The 20,567-nt window shown below is 37.5% G+C and overlaps 1 protein-coding gene across 2 annotated transcripts in view; it reads left to right on the top strand.

Annotated features, from left to right (window-relative positions):
• Positions 1 to 20,567, top strand: part of Sec31 (COPII coat complex component secretory 31) — a 267,687-nt gene that overhangs the window by 86,392 nt on the left and 160,728 nt on the right. For both annotated transcript variants that reach the window (XM_090378035.1, XM_090378034.1), the window contains exons 5-8: positions 5,395 to 5,490; positions 6,246 to 6,383; positions 14,666 to 14,808; positions 18,072 to 18,183. In XM_090378035.1, the coding sequence (XP_090234161.1) occupies positions 5,395 to 5,490; positions 6,246 to 6,383; positions 14,666 to 14,808; positions 18,072 to 18,183 (489 nt within the window). The remainder of the gene's footprint in view (positions 1 to 5,394; positions 5,491 to 6,245; positions 6,384 to 14,665; positions 14,809 to 18,071; positions 18,184 to 20,567) is intronic.

Genomic DNA, 20,567 nt, shown 5'->3' with positions numbered 1-20,567 from the left:
AGCTGGAATTCTGTGGGTTATTATGGTGAAATGTGTTTACACTTCCATGAAATCTTCAATCATATAAAAAAATTAATTTTCAGATCTTCTTTTTATTCCTATTTTTAAAGCTTTGTAACTCGTTACTCCGTTCTCACTTGCGCGTATTATGTTACTTGCAATTTGTGTGTGTGCCGTGTTCTTTGTTATTGATTGCTTATCTTTTTACTGTTTTAAATTTTAACCCCCACCCACATATTACAGTACGTATTAATTATTCCGATTTTCACGTATCATTTAATTTTTTAATTGGTAAGGTAATAAAAGGTAAATTTGTGCTTAATATTAGCATTAGCATTAGTAGAGGCATTTGATGCAAGAAAGCAAGCTTATGCAGCATCAGCCAAAAAAAAAAAAAAAAAACCCACTTCCACTTCACCCCTCTGTTCGTTCGAAATACCTGTCCAGCTGAGCCTTAAACTTATTTAGGCTATCAACCTCCACCACAAGGGATGGAAGTCTGTTCCACCAACCAACCACCCGCTGGCTAAAGGCAAATTTCCTCACGTCTATCCTACATCTGTCTTTCCTCAATTTGAATTTATGCCCTCTCAGGTGATTTTTCTGAGCTAGAGGAAGAATCCCATCAGCATTGAGCATGCTTAAACCATTCAAGGCTTTATACACCTCTATCAGATCACCTCGCTGGTGCCTAGTCTCCAGACACTGTAATTTGCAAAACTTAAGCCTTTCTTCGTAAGAGCACCCCTTTGTTCCATTCACTAATCTTGTTGCCCTTCTCTGTACTCGTTCCAGCAGCTCTACATCCTTCTTGAAATGAGACCTCCAGACCTGTATACAGTACTCTAGGTGTGGCCTGACCATTGCCTTATACAATGGAATAATCACCTCCTTATCCCCGCTGGAAAAATTCCTGTATATCATTGACAATACTCCATGAGCTACTCTTGCAGCCCGTCTGCACTGCTCAGAGAACTTCATATCTGCCTGCACAACCACCCCCAAGTCCCTTTCATTCTCTACCACTGTCAGTGTAGTACCACAGAGTTGATACGTTGCTCTGGGGTTGCTGTTTCCCATGTGTAGTACTTTACATTTGGCAATGTTAAACTTAATTTGCCACCTCTCAGCCCATCTGCTCAACCTTTCCAGATCCTGTTGCAGCAGCATAGTGTCAGTAGTGTCCTTGACAACCCTGCCAACCTTTGTATCATCTGCAAACTTGGACATTAAGCTTGATATACCATCATTAATATCATTTATAAATACAGAAAACAATAATGGACCCAACACTGAGCCCTGAGGGACTCCACTAATAACATTAGTCCACGATGAGCAGTGTCCATTGATTACCACTCTGTCTTCTCCCCCTCAACCACCCCTTTATCCATAGCAGCAATTTGCCTCCAATGTCACACTGCTCCAATTTGTGTAGCAGTCTTCCATGTGCAACAGTATCAAAAGCCTTTCTAAGATCCAAGTATATAATATCAAAGTTATTCCCTGCATCCAGTTCTTTTGTGACTGCATCATAATATCCAATCAAGTTGGTCAGGCAAGACTTCCCCTTAACAAAACCATGCTGTGTCTGAGCTATAACTGAAGTCTTGTCTAAATGATCTTGCAGTGCTTCTTTAACCAGTGCCTCCATTAATTTTCCTGGAACAGAAGTTAAGCTCACAGGTCTATAATTACTTGTGTCAGCCTTTGATCCTCCTTTGTGAATTGGGGTCACATTTGCACATTTCCAGTCTATGGGTACCTCCCCTGAGTCCAAGGAAGCTCTCATAATTATGGCTAAGGGTTTGCTTACTTCCTTTGCTGCCTCCTTTAATATAACTGGATAGATCCCATCCACCCTGGGTGCCTTTCTTGTGTTTATCTTCAACAGTTTCTCCTCCACTTTACTCCCAGTTATTTCAAGATTCTGTAGCTTACTGCTAGAGTTGAATACACCTCTGGCATTCCCCTTGCTGAATAACTCCTCATGTGTGAATGTCGATGCAAAATATTCATTTAGTTTGATAGCTACCTGAGCAGGATCATCAACAGTTGACCCATCAATATCAAGTGGACCAATCTGATTCATCCCCTTCCTTCTAGAGTTAACATAAGTAAAGAACTCTTTGCTGTTTTTCTTTGCATCCCTTGCCAAGGATTTCTCGTTATCTGCCTTCGCCTGCCTAACCTCCTTTGTAACTTGGTTGCATATCAACTTGTATCTATCATAGGCTTCTGTGTCATGTGTTAATTTGTAAGTATCCCATGCATTTTTCTTCTCTGCCATATGCCTCATTAGTTCATCTGACATCCATTTTGGCCTAAACCTTGAACAATATTTCTTAGTTGGTATGTAAAGCCTAGTAGCTTCCAAGATAAGTTCTTTGAATGCTTCCCATTGTGAATTTGCTGTTGGTAACATCATCAGTTGGTCCCACTGTATAGAATTTAAATACTGTCTCAATCCATCGTAGTCGCCTTTACGGAAATAATAACCCTTCCCTTTACCCCTAATGGTAGTTACCTCTTTGAGTAAATCCCACTTCAGCACACTGTGATCACTGCCACCTAGTGGTTCGTTTATCTTGCAGATTCTTAATGCATGAAGAATCACTGCTGATAATCAAATCAAGAGTATTACTCCCTCTAGTTGCCTCCCGAACATGCTGATGTAGAAAACAATCATCCAATAAATCCACAAAAGCCCGGCTAGTGTGTGAGTAACCAGCCCCCAAATTCCAGTCAATATCTGGGAAATTAAAATCTCCCATTATAAAACTCTCTGATTTACTGGCCCACTCTATTTCCCTGTATAGTTCCTTACTATACTCATCAGAGTCATTAGGCCTATAGCACACTCCTACTCTCAATTTTGATCTCCCAATGCTTATGTCACACCAAACTGACTCAACCCTGCACTGTCCGGCGATGTCGACTGGCTTCACTTCCTTGGTTTCTATGTGTTTCTTAACTAATAGCATAACCCCTCCCCCCTTCCTATCCTGTCTATCCTTTCTGTAGACGTTGTACTCCCCAAATTGCAGTTCTGCATCCCTTATATCTGTGTGACACCACGTCTCTGATATCCCAACAATATCTGCCTTTGATGTTTTGAGCAATACCTCAAATTCATCAAATTTATTTACTAAACTCCTATCATTGGTGTACACGCAAGTATACCTGCACTTGTTTCTATTCTTAGCTACCCTAACACAACCCATGTGTTTACTTGTACCGCAATGCAGAGGCTCCCAGCAGTCTCTGAAATACCATGCATCTTGTTTTCCAGGCTTCTGCTCATTCTAATAGAAGCAGTGCAAGAATCTCTTTCACCTCTGCCAGTGGCTACTGTCAATCTATTGGTCTTTGTCTCCCCCCAAGCTAGCAGTTTTCCGACCCACCTAACACTGCCTCGATAGCATCAGCAAATATTCTTGCACCCTTTCTATTTAAGTGTATCCCATCCATGTAGAAGCAATCTCTCCTGTTAACAAGTACAGTCCAGGCTGAAAAAAATTCTACCCCTTGAGCCTTGCACAATCTTTCCAGGGCCGAATTGATCGACAAGGCTCTCATCATGTACTCCCTCCTATAGTGTCTGGGCAGAATTGCAGACAATTTCAAATTCAACCCTAATTCTCGGCTTTTGTTCAGCAGTGACCTGTACTTGTTAAGTAATTCTGCCGGTCTCCTACTCTTAATATTATTAGTGCCAACGTGTACAACTATATCACCTTTTGTGCCCTTAAAAGATGATATTCGCTCTACAACGTCATCAACCTTTGCCCCTGGCAGACATACCATGGTCCTGTTCCACCTATCTTTTTTACAAAGCATGTTCCCCGTTTTCCTGACAATAGAGTCACCAACAACTACTAGTTCCTTCGGGACCAGCGCATTCTGCCTTGGGGGTTGTCTCTGTGTCACGCGATGCCCAAGTGCAAGCTCTGGCGTTGATGTGGGCAGCTGAGAGCTTGATGGGCCCCTCAATTTAGTTTCTTCGAGGGCATCCACCCTGTCCTTCAAGCTCTCATATAGGCCCACAAGAACGCCGAGTTGTTGCTTGATATCGATACACTCCTGGCATCGCGCACACACAAAGACATCCCCCTTGGCAGTATCATGTCCCGTACCCGATTGCTCTGCAAACATCAAGCAAACAGTGCATTTTATAAGGCTGTGAGTCAGAGGACAACTGCCCCCCTCAGTTCTGCTCTGAGCCACAGCACTTCCATTAGCTTGAGCCTTTTGCTTTGCCGCTCTGGTCTGAGTCATGATTCTATTAATTTATTAATTAATTATAATTTATGTTATATTATTAATTATGTTAAATATAATTAATTATATTACGTTTGTAATCTAAGTCGTTATATGTATTTATTTAAACGTACAATTTAACTGCTAACGAAGTTCAACTAACACTATCTAGTACGGTATATAACTATTGTATCACAAAGGCGGGAAAATTACGAACGGTACCGGAGTTGAAACACGTGGAAACCTTTACCGATACTTTTATGCAATTACAAGGCCGAGTAAAGAATAAATACACCAAATTAATCAGAAAATCACAAAATAATGTTATACTACTAAATTTAAATCAAAAGTTTTAGAAAAACAATAATTTCAAATCAATAAATAAGAAAAATCCACTTAGCGGCTTTGAACACGACCGTCTCTAGTATATCTTTGCTTTTATAGCCTGTGGATAATATTCCTCCTATTTTCACTAATTAGAATCGCTGTTTAATAGAATTAAAATTCAATTCACAAATGTGATCACAATGACCGGCGCTTACTGCACATCGTATAGTGAACGGTACTTTACTATGTTGAGTTCGTCGTAACGTGATTTAATTGCACAGTGAACCAATTGTAAAGGGTGGGGTACATTGTATGTTTAACTATTTACGTGAAACTTCAGATAATTGGGGCAGCTGCTTAATCCGGCCAAAATGCACTAATCCCGATGTGTCCCAAATAACCAGAATGGGCTGTAATTGTTATTGCTGCCTTAATTTTTTAACTCTGGTAAGGAGCATAATAAACAATACTGTGAAATATAAAGAATATGCCAGTGTTAACTTATGTGACTTCTAAAAGTGGTTGGGGTATGAATATATTAGAGTGATATTTGTTTCATTATTATGCTTTTGATATGGATTAATAAATAACCAGGTAACAGATGTAGAGGTATTCTATTAACATTTAAAAAAAAAAAAAAAAAAAATTGCCACACTGAACGTTTTACAAATCTCGTGTCGGCAGTTTTTTCTTTGAGTAGTAGTCCTTTAACACAGTTATATATATTTACTGTACCCACTAAGTAGGTGATGGTTTTTAACTGAGAGGCACTATTTGTTGAGAAGTGATCTAATTGTTATTTCTTTCCAGTCCAACTTATTGGCTTCAGGAGCAAGTGATTCGGAAATATTTATTTGGGATTTAAATAACCCTAACACCCCCATGACACCAGGTGTAAAGTCACAGGTAAATTTTTTTTTGTTAATAAATATTGTGTGGGGTTTTTTCTTGCATCATAAAATTAATCAAACTAATATTTAAATGCCACTTTGGTTTGTTTTGCAATATATTTTTATTTTATTGCCTCTGCTGTTTTCAGTGAAAATATATAATGAAGATTACAATAACTTTTTATTGATGTATATCTTTGTTATTATGGCAGAACATGGTTTGAAACCACTTTGTTGTTTATTTAATGACTTCCACTTGAAACCTAGAACAAATCAAAGTGGTTTTGATCATGTTATTTCATGGGAAGGGAAAGAATGTGGAAGGAAGGCAATGGGCCCTCACCAACTAAAAGGTACTTAGAGGAGTTCTGGGGAAACCTGTGGAGCAGCAAAGTTAACCATAATGCCCCCCCCCACCCCGGATAGATCTAGACGAAAAACTTGAAAGTACGAGAAGACAGAATGAAAGATTCGGGAGATAATAATATAAACAAGCTGAGGATTCCCTTTCACAGCTACTGAAATAAGTGTGGAGCAAAATTTTGACATTATTTTGGTTATTGTAACTTAAATATTGTATTTATGAGCAGACTCATTTACATGGTTGAACTGTAATTTATTTTTTTTACATTGGTTACACCTGAAAAATTCCAATGTAATTGTACGTATATCAGAATTGTATGAACCGTTTATATGAACCCTCTTTTTTATTTTTTAAATAAAATTTCATTATAATTTATAAATATTGATTTTAGTTGTGTTAAATTTCAGCCTTCAGAAGAAGTGTCTTGTGTAGCATGGAACTGCCAGGTGCAACATATCTTGGCATCTACCTTTCCAGCAAGGTGTGTTGTGTGGGACTTGCGCAAAAATGAACCTATCATTAAGGTTTCAGACACAACTTCACGGGTAAATCAGTTATTTTTTATTTATATATATATATATATATATTTTTTTTTTTTTTTTTTTCTTTTTCCAGTCCCACTTTTAAGTTTTAGCTGTATATGTAGATAATGAGTGGATCAATTTAATTAGATTAAGTAAATTGCACTTTTCTTTCTTTAAATATAAAATAATACACACAATATATCATGCAAAAGTAGCAGTGCAAGAAGGCAAGACATGCACCTCTGAAGCTGTTGGAACAGACATTTAGTGTTTTACCCTGCCATCATGTGGGACATTGTACATAAGTATCTGGCCTTTGAAAAGCCTGTAGTAGGTGGATGCCTAAACACTTGACCAATGATCAGAAGAAATCAAGCACGGCAGAATTGCTCAAAATGGTGTGGACTTTGAATCAGATCACCATCAAGGACAAAGTTTCATTTCATAGCTGTCCTGAAGCTAAAGCAAAAATCATGTCATTAAAACAACCTATTTTTTCTTCAAATAAGAAAAAAATTTAAGATGACTAGTGTGGCAAAGGTTCTAGCACAAATGGCATGTTCACTCTGACACATCCACAGTGTTATGGTGGATTTCTCCTTATGTGTGAGGTGGTCAACTCAGCTGCTTATCAGGTTATACACTGGTGTGCAAAACTTAAGAACCAACACTATTTCTAAAGATTACAACCACAAAATCAAACGAAATAGCCTGTGGCGATTTGCATAACTCTGGCCATTCAGTAGAAAGCTGGTGCACATGCAAAAATTTGAATCGTGATGAGAGGGCTCACATAAACAGATAAAAGCAGCAGTTCAGCAGTTATGTGCAAATTACCGAATGGTGAGCACGATTGTTACAGATGTTCGATTGGTTTCATACAATGCTACAGACAATGAAATGGCCAGTAGACAACATCTGGATGACTTGACCCAGGGTTGAATAATTGGGAAGCTCAAGGAAGGTTGAAATGCGAAGAGTGTGGCTGCAGAGTTCGGTTTTGCCCATAGCATTGTCTCACGTGAGTGGTTGGCCTTCAGAACGATGGATACAACTGTTCAAAGGACCAGGGGTGGTCGTCCATGAAAATCAATGCTCAATGATGACTGCTATATACTCCTACAGGCCAAGAGGGACCAACACCAGACAGCGGGATCCATTGCAAACCAGCTGCACGGGACGCAGGATACTGCGGTTTACTGTGGCCAGGTGACTCCACAAGGGTGGACTGTTTGCCTGATGGCTAGTACGCTGTGTCCCTTTAACGCCTGCCCATCAGAGACACTGTTTACAGTGGTGCATCAAACACAAGGACTGGACAGCAGCGCAATGGGGTAAGGTACTCTTTACTGATGAGAGTAGATTCAATCTCAGCAACGATTCTGGACGTCAGCTAATCTGGTGAGAAGTTGGCACACTGTATCACTCCCAAACATCACTGAAAGGGATCGATATGGCAGTCGAGGTGTTCTCGTGTGGGGAGGCATTATCTTAGATGGATGTACACAACTCCAGATACTGGAAAGCAGTACTGTAACCAGTGCACGTTACTATACTGAGGTAATCCTACCCCGGGTGCTTCTGTTCCGAGGTGCCATTGACCCTGTGTTCGTATTTATGGGTGATAACGCCACACCCCATCACACTGCAGTTGTTGATATGCTTTTGGAAAGTGAGGGCATTGTTCATATGGATTGGTCTGCCCGTTTCTCCCAATCTGATTCCCATCGAACACATATGGGACGCTCTGGGGAGATGCGTAGCGGCATGTCCACACCCACCAGAAAATGTTCACCAGCTGAAAATGGCGCTGACAGAGGAATGGACGATGTTACTGCAAGAACGTATCAACAACATTGTTCACAGTATGGATAGGCAGTGCAAAGCCTGCATCAAGATTAGGGGTGTCCATATCTCCTACTGAGGACCACTTTGTTCCATCTTTGGCAGTGATGCATCTTTATCATGGCAGCCAGTGCTATGTTGCCATTTTTGAGTAAAGTTCCTCTGTACCGTTTTGTTTCCGTTGGTGTGTCAATGTTTCCTTCATTTCTGTACCTCATGAGGTTCCTTTGGTATGCTTTTCCCATATCCAGGCCACTCCTATGAGAAGCTACAGGTGAAAACCTGACTGGTCCAAGTTTTGCACACCAGTGTATTTATCTGATTGAAGAATGCTGTTCACTATAGAAGTCCTGGTCTGGTCTCACAGTAAGGAGTGTTGCTGTTACCTGACAGTGCCCACCCTCAACACTGTTACCTTACCCAGACAAAAGCATGCCAACCTCCATGATACATGTCACTCACTGGCAGGGGTCTGAGTTCAAATCCCATTGGAGCTGGAGGAATTCTTAAAGGCCTCTTTAATAGATATTAGTTATTTGATCTTAGGCACAGAGTGGTGGATTTTCTTGTGTTTTACAACATTCAGCTTACCTCATGAACATGCACTTATTGATGATAAACCATATAAACTGATATAGTGTGTGAAGTGGCACACTATGACTGAAGTAGTTAATACACCAAAACATTCCCAAAGCAGCCAACCCACACTGCTTTTTTGGCACTGGGAAGCCCTACCTTACAGCTGGGACTGTAAGGAGGATGGGATTGTCACCATTAGACTTCCAACTTTTCTTGCATTTCAGTGGCAATGCTTCTTGTCTAGTAAAACTGTCCAAAAGGTTGTGCAGTTATTATGTCAGCAAGGCACATCATTCTCCCACTGTGACTATCAACAATTTTATAGACTACTATAAATGCCCAAAATGGTGACTGGGTTGAATATGTCCTGTGGTTATGCCTGTATCTACCACCTCTATAATTATTGTAATCTGCTTGCACTTTCTGTAAAATGAAATAGAGAACGTTGTTACTTTATGAAATTTATTGTTTAAGAACATATTTCCAGTTTATTTTTTGACTTAAGTCAAATTCAGAGCTAATAGTGAAGTGATTAATTTTGCATCTGTAAATTTAAAATAAAAACAAATACTTAAAAAACTGCAACTTCTTTCATTGAAGAAGTTGTAGTTTTTGAACTGATTTAACAGGTGTACAAATGATTTGCCATTCACTTTTCTAATATTAGGTGATTGATTATTGGAGACACATAAATCCCACATCATAGCAGTGGTTCAATTTATGCAAGTTTGAAATGCCTCATGAGATTTTTTTTTTTTGTCAAGTCTCATTGCTTGCAAGAAAAATGTTTTTCAAAAAGATAATGAAATACATAAAACTAAAGTTATATTATATCATGTTACCAACCACAAAGTACACATGCTCAACTAATTATTATTTTAATAGTTTATAGTTAGAGGTCTCTTTTGTAAGATGGCATAAAGGTAAAAAATCACATTCTTTGACCGTTCAAGATACAGACACTGAACAAAAAATTAGTCACTTGTATTTAGGGCATATAAGATTGAATACTTCTCGCTTTTATGTTACTAGTTTTCTAATAGCATAAAAGCGAGATTACAGGATGAGTTTAACCTGTTCTCTCTATTTACAGGTATACTCAGCTGTGACTGAATAAGGAAGGATTTCCACCACAAAAGATGAGGCACAGTAAAGATGTTAGTGAGTGGCAGAAAGGAGTGATAGCATTTGTTAGTTTGGGACAGCCTGTTAAAGAAGTAGCTGGATTTGCTGGTATTTTAGAAAGAATGATAATAGAGTTTTTAAGGAATGGTGCAAATCAAAAGTAGCCAGAAATTAGTGGCAGAATTGTGGTGGAAAGTCTGTGCTTGTTATTCCAGTTACCTATGCTGTAATTATTTTAAGCACACACTGAGTTACACCAGCTTGCACTTTCTTGGTATTGTATTGTTTACAATTTTCCATACAAAGTCCAGACCACATACAATCATGTAACAGCTCGTTACGAAGACCGCTTAATTTAGCAGAATTGGTCGCATCTACAAGTTCGGAGAAGCAGCACTGAGGCATTTCATCCAGACTGTGTGCAAGGTGTCATACAAGCTGGTGGTGGTCGGTGATGATTTGGGGATGTTTTAACTGTTATGAACTGGGTCCCCTGCTTGAAATATCAACCGGGATGTGAATCAGACTGGCTATACAAATATTCTGGATAGTCAGGTTTTGTCTTCTGCTGAACATTTGAGGAGTATTCATGATTTAAATATTACTGTATTCTAGGATATCTGTCCAGTTCACAGAGTTTCGACTATGTTTTAAATTGGCCAGCCAAGTTACCAGATTTAAATTCTGTAAGGAATGTATGGGGCTATCTTGAATGGTAAGCAAAAACACAACATTCACTAAACATGGATGAATTACATGCTCATTTGTTTTCAGAATGGCCTATTATTGATATAAACAATTTAAGGGGTCTAGTCGAATCTCTGCCATTATGAATTTGAAGTGATTCATTCTTGAAGGTGAGTTATACATCATTAATTTCAATATTACACAGGTAATTAATTTTTTGTGAAGAGTGTGTATTTGTGTTAAAAGCTATATATGAGAACAAAGTAAGATCTGAAAGTCTGAGGGCCAAACTTTTTTAAAACATTTTATATTTACAGATAAAAAAAAAAAAAAAGGTAAACTGCAGCTGTTATCAATCCACTGCAGGATGGAAGCCTCTCAACAATTCATGTTGAGGAAAATGGACCATAATCTGCCACTCTGGTCCAGTGCAGGTTGGCGGATCAACTGTATTTAGTAGTTAGGCTTGAACGCCAGTCTACTCAAAGAGTGTGTGCTACTGCACTCCCACTCCTGACCGCTTGGCTACAGAGGCCTTTTTTTTTATATTTACAGATACCTATAGATCAAAATGCAAAATTTTTTCATTGGTTAAAAGGGTTTTTTTTTTTTTTTTGTTTCTTGGAGGAAGGTATAGCTTATGAATTCAAGTTTTTGCACCCCAAAAAAGCCACCAGAATATGTACGTTAATGTACAGAATATCCGATGCCATGTCTATATCATACCTTTTGTGCTGTGGATTTCAGAAAATCAGTTCATGTGTATATTATCAGAATAAGGCTATGTGAGATATGTAAACATACAATTCGAGAACAATTTTAGCGATTTTCAGAGACACGTGGGAAATCAGTAGGATGTCCTGAAAGTGTTGAATCAGTATATTCAGCACAGAACTGTTCAAATATGGAACTGATCATGTCATGGAAAGAGAAGTTAAAAGTGCCATCAGCTTTATTAAAGTTACAAGTAGGCTGATATCTTACTAAGATTTTGAGTACATAATCATCTTGTTTCTGATTCTCTGTTACATCACAAATATCCTGTATTTTCTGATTCTCTGTTACATCACAAATATCCTGTATTCACAAATATCCTGTATTGCATGCATTGCTTCCTTTAACATACATATGAGTTTATACTGGTCAAAGTTTTTAAAGTCTGTCCTTATTGGTTTATGCAATGCTTGATTCCATGAAAAGAAGAAAAATATTTAGCTGAAACTTTATTTATATAGCTTTGAGAAAGTAAAGATGGTATACTTAAAGCAAGAGATACAGATGGGTATTAATGATATGTAATTAATTTAAAGTTAGTTCTTATTGGTTGATTTGGCTTATGCGAGTATTGATGAAGTGGGTACAAAAATATTGAAGGGTTTTTTTTTATTGAATTAGTGTCTGTGATTGGCTGACTGTTTGCCCACAACTGATTCACCACCTCTCAAAAGTCTTAAAGTTATGTTGAATAATACATGATAAAGCTGTTCCATTTTAAGAAATTAATTTTTTTTTTTTTTTTTTTTTTTTTCATGAAAACCCCAAACACTAGAGGTATTAGAACCTATAGTACTTAGTACCGTGCTTGGGTTGGAGGTTGAGAAGACGAAAGAAGGTATTTGTTGACATTAGACTTGGAACTTCTGTAGACTGTAATTTTCAGGAAATACGTATGAAGGAAGGTGGTTCCAGAAAACGGCAGTTGAATGAATAAACGAGGAAGATGAAAAGTTGACTCTGTGAATTTGAAGTTGGACAGTAAATGGATGCTGGCTGGTGGTGGCACGTGTTCGGACTGTTTTGAAAGAGAGAGCAGGAATTATAGAAGCCAATTCAGAAGAACAGTGCCCATGGAAGTATATGTAGAAAAGGCATGCAGCAGCAGCAGAAACAGTAAGTCACGAGACAGCGAGTGGAGAGACTCTGTTAGAGAGGAGTCATTAATTAACCTAACTGCCCTCTTCTGAATGGAATCTAGAAGCCTGAAAGACGTTTTGGGGACACCGCCCCAGATGTGGGAACAATATTCCATGGTAGGGCAGATTTGCAATTTGTACAGAGTGAACAGCTGTTTGGAAGAAAAATAACGCTGAGAGCAAAAGAGAAAACAAAGGTTTTTTTTTTAGATGCAGAGGAAGCAATATTTGTAATGTGCTTGTGCCACGAGCGCAAAAGAGATATATATCATTTTGCCTAGAAATTGGAGTATAACCAAAGATAAGCATAGGAGCAGAGAATCCTTTTTGCAAGATATAAGACAAGACTGAGTTTTAGAAGGATTGAAATCAACTAAATTGTCTTTGCTCCACTTGAGAATTACCTGGAAATCAGCATTTAAGGAATTGGTAGCGGATATTCGAGAAGTTGAAGTTGATTGTGCAAGGCAAGGTTTCTCAAAATGGAAAGTGGATTGCAACGTGCTATCATCATCAAAACTATGGATAGGATTTCCAGTCAATGGAAGAAGTCATTAATATACAGGAGGAAAAGAGTGGGGGAAAGAACTGAACCTTGGGGGACACCAGCATTAGTGGAAAAGTTAGAAGACAGAGCCATCTACCATCACCCTCAGTGAGCGATCGGAGAGAAAACTGGATAACCAATTACAAAAAACAGTTGGCAAACCATAAGATGGAAGCTTGTTTAGAAGACCTTTATGCCAAACACGATTTGACTGTCACAGACCGTCTGGGCTTCACCAAAATTGGGTCCACTTGACTTGAATGTCACCCGAATATCAGTTCCATCAACGTTTTAGACTTCCAGGTAGCAAGTACAGCTTGTCTGGCATATCCGAGAGAATTTCTGTGACAACCTCAAGGACCATACTGTATGTTTAGAGGGAAGTATTCAAAAAGCAAGGTATGTATGCAGTGCCACTATATTCATTCATTTATCAGCTGAGATATAGCAGTGGTATCAACATAATTTTTTTTCAGTAATTGCCACCCAAGTTTAAACACTTGTTCCACCAATGAATGAATTCATAGATATGCAGCTCACCTGTACCAACATTGTTTGTATGACAGCTTCACTAATTGAAAATTTCTTCTGTGACATGTTTTAAGTGTTCCAAATAGGTGGTAATTTGATCAGCAAAATTTGGACAAGGCCTTGAATGGCTTGAGCAAGCTGATGAATGCTGATGGATTCTTCCTCTTGCTCAAATTAAGAACCTGAGGGGGCATAGATTCAAATTGAGGAAAGACAGTTGTAGAATAGATGTGCAGAAATTTGCTTTAGCCAGCGGATAGTTGATTGATGGATGGCGCCTCCGTAGCCAGGTGGGAAGGAGCACCAGTGTGTAGCACACGCTTCTTGATTAGACCGGGGTTCGAGCCCGTCACCACCAAATACAGAGGATGCGGAAAGGTCAGGGAATGACCACCGCACATCCCCGGAGCAATATGGCCTTAGTTGCTAATGCTCCTAAAAAAAAAACCAAATAACAAAATAACAGTTGATTGATGGAACAAACTTCCATCTTTTGTTGTGGAAGTTGATGGCCTAAATAAATTTAAGGCTGAGCTGGACAGGATTTGGAACGAATGGAGGGATGAAATGGGAGGGTTTTTTTTTTTTTGGCTGATGCTGCATAAGCTTGCTTTCTTGCCTCTACTAATGCTAAATGCTAATGTTATTTTGAACATTCATATTGGAATATTGGCAACCTCTGAATGGCATAGTGTTACTTTGGTGCACATTTTTGCTGCACAATTTTTTTCCTTTGATTAACATTCCTTGTATCCAGTGCAATGTTGGCTGCAAGTGTCTTTGGCACAGAAATGCTAAGTGGTGCTTCTGACATTAACCTTTGTTTATATTTCTGTCATTGCTACCATTGCATCATGTCACGAATACATATATGGAGTACTGCCAGATGCTTTTTCTTCTACCATGCGTAAGAAAATGTTTTCCTGTTATGTGCATTTTTCCTCCTACATTTATTCTTAACATGAATTCTAAGTATCCCTCATATTTGCTTGCCTTTTATTTCTGTTCATGCCTTTTGAAAATATGGAAATAAAATTTTGTAAATAATGATTTTCATATAAGGTTTCTTATTACAGATTAGATGCAAAATGGTGGCCTGGCATCCTGAAGTGGCAACTCAGTTATGTCTTGCTTCTGAAGATGATCACAGTCCAGTAATCCAGTTGTGGGACCTGAGATTTGCAACATCTCCTTTAAAAACTCTAGAACACCATCAGAGGTATATAAATGATCCTTTTCTGTTTGGGAATAAGTTGCAATTGCTTTTATTTATTTATATACAGTGCAGCTTCAGTATACTGAGTTTCAGATGTAATGTATATGATCGTGCCTCCTAAGAGGGATATAAAAAAAAATTCACTTTATGACAAAACATAAATTTCGCAATAGATGCTAAGAGAAGAAAACTTGTCATATCTCAGAGCAGAACCAGTTACTGTAATGGTTTCCAAAGTATGGATTGCTCAGTTGTTGCATTCTCTTCTGAAGTATATTCCCTCACTTAGATGATTAAATTTTTATACAAACAATAGTTATCTGAGAGTAATTAATGTGGATGTTCAGTTTCTTCTTTGTCCTACCTCAATTAGAGATGTAATAAAAATTACATTGATGAAATGTTATTATTGCACACAAGATGCTTTCAAAACTAAACACTTTCCTCTGAGAGGAGAACCAGCTACCATATTTGTCAGTTGCAGTATATTCAGTTAAATTTTTGTAAACAGCAGTGTTGTTTGTGATTTTCATTCTTTTCAAGGATGAAATCACAATTGTTATTAGTAATATGGTACAAGGAAGCCTGAGGCTTATGCTGCACCAGCCAAAAAAGAAAATTCCCGAGTTACCCCCCCCCCCCCCCGTGTGAGGGGGGCATCACCAAAAAAGAGAAGAATGATGATATCCAGCTCAGGACCCTGGGTTTGCCAAGCCCATACTCACCAGATGTGAGCTCCCGGGGTTTTAGAATGATAAAAACTGTTAAAGGTATAATTCAAGTTGTGCATGAATTGGCAAACAGTTTATAAATTTTTTAAGTTATTGCTACCAGCTGCAGTTAATGTTCTCTGTACATAATTATACTGCAATACTCCAAAATTCACTTGTATTATTTGTAACCCAAATTAATACATCCTTGAGGAGGGATCCAGCCATATTGTACTATTTTCTATGGAAAAATTATTTCTGAGATGTTAGTTTTCATCTGTGCGGTGATTTCTAGGAATACTTTAATTGTAGCATAGTAACTGAAGCAGTGAAGTATAGTAACTGAAGCAATTTAAAATGTTTAATCTGTTTCCTCCACTGACAGCAAAACATTGAAACTGAAAGAGAAAAAAGGAAAACACAAGTGAAAAGAAATTTGCTTATATAAAAATGCTTGCTTAAGTCACAGAGAGATCACAAATATGATGTGGTCAAGTAACTGTTACTTTTAATGGCAACATTTGGGAAAAAGACTTCAGTGTCTCTTGTATTTGTATTTACATAGCTACCAACTTTCTGGATTTTATGCAAATAATCCATCTTTTTAACTCAATTTAATCCTTTCTCTATAATACTAGAGTTGATAATATGTAGTTTTTATCTTTTTTGGCAAAGACTTTCTTTCTGTCTTGTTCTGAAAAATTTTAAAACTACATTAAAATTGGAATTTTAAGAGAATTCTGCAAATTATTATTATTTTTTCTTAATTTTATTAAAGAATATGGCCTACTAAACACCTAAGAATAGTTTACTGTAATTTTTCAGTTAGCCATTATTGAAAAAAATAATAAAAAAAATTCAGATCTATTTCTGTTTCTAAATATAATAATGCAATATCGCTGAGAAAAACAGATAAAATTAAAACGGGTTGAAGTAAAATTACTTTAATAAACTTGGAACAAATTAAAATAAAAGTATTAAATCACAATAGCTTTTGGATGGTAGACTCCCTTCAGTTCTAAGCATTACAAAATGTCATGTGCCCAGTTATGGTGGTCATGCAGGGAGCAATTAGTTGTTGGAAGTAGAGGCTTGTGGTTGTAGCTGTAACATTTGGCTAGGCTGCATGTGCCAATGTTTGTCATTTAGGAGGGATGGTTGCTTCAGTGATGGGATGGATATGACCTCCTCTGTTTCAGTTAAAGGAATTGCTACAACATGAGATGTGGAGCGATTTCAACCAGACACTACAACGGTAATGGCAGGGTTGGTCAATAATCTCGACGTCACAGTGTGGGTCGATGTTGTGCTGGGTAGACCAGAAGTGTTCAGCGATTGCTGAGTGTTTGACGTCCTCCACAGAACAAAATTGCTTTCTCATACTCAGAGACTATTTCTGAGTCTTCTGCCAGTTTCACCTACATAGTAGCCAGTGCAGTCATGGCAGGAAATGTGGTACACCAAGCTGCTCCGTAGGAGTGGGGGAATTGATTTCTTAACACTCGAAATGAGGGAACGCAATCTTCTGCCCAAAAGCTGCAATCACTTTATCCCATGAGCCTGTAAGACCCTAGACAGTTGTTGCGACATGTCTGGGTAGTATGGGATAAAGGCGGTCGAGGTGGGGTCATTGCTGCGTGTGGCCCTAGGGTTGGCGACACAGTCACCAATGTTCCGATTATACAAAATTTCCAGTTTAGATGGATGGGTAGATGCCAGATACCTGCATTTTTACTATATCTTGTTTACATTGTTTTCTTACATTTGGAGGGGTGTCCAAATGTAAGAAGTACCATGTTAGGTAAACTAGTGTTAACAGCATAATGTATTAATAAATAATCCTATGAATGTATAGGATTTTGTCAGTGAAATTTAATTTATAGTGTAGTGTGGACCTTAAAGTTTCCTTTTAGGAAAATCTCTGCTTTTCCTTTAAAAAAAATCTCCTGTTTTCCTCTCTGCAATAAATATCATATCTCCAACTTTTTAAAAATCAAAATCTGGCAGATGTATAATTACTTTTGATACAGTGTTAACAGTAAATATGGTATTTTCCAACTTTCTAAAAAAAACTTAATTTTTTAATAAATTGATGCTTTTTATCAAGGATTAATTAATCTCTTGTGATAATGAAACAAGTTTATTTAGCATTCTAAATACTATGAATAGACCAGTTTAGTTTTATCATTGTGTTGTAATTGTGTGGTTAATTTATTCTCTTAATGGAAATCAGTGATTTCTAAAAACACTTGCTCTTTTTAAAACTGATTAATGAATTGTGTTACCAAACATTTTGTTTATTTAATTCAGCCCCTTTGTTTTTCAGTAGGTAGGTAGGTAGATTAGTACAACTGTCCCTGTTTTAATTTATTATTTTCCAAATGTTCCGGTTACACAAACTTTCCAGTTTAGATGGATGGGTAGATGCCAGATATTTGCACTTTTACTATATCTTGTCTATACTGTTTTCTTACATTTGGAGGAGGGTCCAAATACTTTTGATAGGATAGAGTACATATTTACATGCACAATTTATTTGTTTTTCTTTTTTTAAAGAGGTGTTTTGTCTATTGCGTGGTGTCCTCAAGATCCAGATCTCTTGTTATCTTGTGGAAAGGACAACAGAATTCTTTGTTGGAACCCTAATTCAAACATCCCTGGTGGAGAGGTAAGTATTTTCTTCTCATTAATAGAAAAGTGTGGAGAAAACTTCATTTTTCTCTGTTTAAGGAACTTTAAATTTGAACAAAATTTAAATGTATGTGGAATAGTTAACTGTTCTGCTTTTTGTTCATGCTTGCTATTTTTCAAGGGATCTAGTTGAGCCATTATTATTGCATTGAGCCATTAATATTGCAAGTAAAGGACTAAAAAGTATTTAAGGCTGAAAGCCTCAGACTATTTTGTTCATGCTTGCAATTTTTCAAGGGATCTAGTTGAGCCATTATTATTGCATTGAGCCATTAATATTGCAAGTAAAGGACTAAAAATATTTAAGGCTGAAAGCCTCAGACTACAGGAAATTTACAAGGCGACAAGGTTAGTGCAAAGCATCATTTTAGTTCATAGTAAATTACCAAAGTAGGTGAAATAATGAAATAACCGAAGTAGTTGAAATACCAAAAATTTTGCTATTCACCTACTTCAGTGATTTTTGTACGAACTGAAATGATGCTTTGCACTAATTTTTTAAGTAATTAATTTTTGATAATTGGCAAAAAAATTCTTCCATCTTAAAATGATAAAAAAACATTTTTTTATTAATTTTATCTTATTTGATAAATTATTTTTTATTTTACTTATTGATAAAATAAAAATATAAAATTTATTTATTAGGTTTCAGTTGACTTATTGCTTTTTAGCCTTCACATATATATGTGGATACATAAACATGCATTTCTGATTATTAACAAGTTGCCATTTATTAAAATATTTTTAAATAAATGGTAATTTTAATATTAAGGTAACTGCTGTAACAGCAGTTTCAATAGTACTGCTTCCTTTTTGTGGTGGAACAGCTTAACTCAGCACTAACAAAAGAATAGAGGGGAACAGGTATCCTGGGTGTTATCAGACACTCAGACTAAAACACTGATGGATCCAATATCTCTCTATTACAGAAGATTTAGGAGAAGTCCGGTTGGCCTACCTCCCTAAAATCCACTCATGCACACCTTCTCGATGGTAAGCCCTGTTACGTCACTTAGGTGGCAACGAACGTGTAGAGTGGTTCTCTTCAAGACGCCTGGTCAGCGTGAAGAGGAAAAGACCAAACCCTCCAGCGATGAGAGCACAACAATACAAATGGCCCTCAGTCCCCAGCAGCTTTCACTCTCCCTCTTACGGCAGCGAGAGGATCAGAGTGGAAGCAGAGGGTGCTAAGAATCTCTGGAGGCTGCCATGCACGGAAATTGAACTTGGCCTGTTATAACGTACGATCACTCATCGGTGAAGACAGGATATTAGAGCTGGAAAAGGAATTAGAAAATGTGAATTGGAATATCATCGGTTTGGCTGAAACAAGAAGAAGAAATGAATCACTTAAAAGTTTATCGAGTGGAAATCTGCTGTACACCAATGGAAACAGTGAAAGGAGTGAAGGTGGAGTTGGGTTTCTGGTCCATAAAGATTTTAAAAACAACATTTTGGAATTCAAAAGTACATCACCAAGGGTGTCAAGACTAATATTCAAGATTTCTAAGAGGTACAAGCTAAAGATTATAATGATTTATGCACCAACATCGAGCCATGATGATGAAGAGGTTGAAGAAATGTACATTGAAATTGAGTCTTCTAGATGAGCAGAAAACCCACTACACTATTATTATGGGGGACTTCAATGCTAAGGTTGGAAAAAGGCAAAACAGTGCAGAAAGAGGAACTATAGGAAATTTTGGAATTGGTGAAAGAAATAAAAGAGGTGAAAGACTTGTGGAATTTGCAGAATCTCAAGGACTGTCAGTAATGAACACTTTTTTCAAGAAAAGGGTGAACAGAAAGTGGACATGGAAGAGTCCAAATGGATTAACAACTAATGAAATCGACTTCATCCTCACTAACAGAAGATATATTGTGAATGATGTTACCGTTCTGAATAAGGTAAATGTTGGAAGTGATCACAGAATGGTAAGATGTACACTTGATATAGATAAAGGAAAGGAAAAAACTGACTCGTGTAAATAATACAAAGGTCTTTGAAATAACAGAAGAGGAGAAAAAGCAGTATGTACTGGAACTTAAGAACAAGTTTGAGCTTCTGCAGACTGCTCAGGACCAAGATATCGACGAGTAATATTACAACTTTCTGAAAGTGATAAAGCCCAAGAAACCTATTGGGAAACAGAAATCCAAAGAAGAAAAAATTAGCCAAGAAACACTTGTCATGATGAACCAAAGACGACAAATGAAGAGCAAGAAAAACACTGACAGGGAGAAAATTGAGTATACTGAGTTATGCAAAGCCATTAGAAAGAGACTCAGAGAGGACATAAGAAGATTTAACACAGGAAAAGTAGAACAAGCATTAAGGGAAAACAAAGGATTTAAATCAGC

The sequence above is a fragment of the Mastigoproctus giganteus genome, chromosome 7, assembly GCF_048544385.1.
Source record: "Mastigoproctus giganteus isolate SK-2022 chromosome 7, ASM4854438v1, whole genome shotgun sequence".
In the NCBI taxonomy this organism is placed as follows: Eukaryota; Metazoa; Arthropoda; class Arachnida; order Uropygi; family Thelyphonidae; genus Mastigoproctus; species Mastigoproctus giganteus.
Note: the sequence above shows the minus strand (reverse complement) of the source record. Positions and strands in the feature narration are given on the sequence as shown.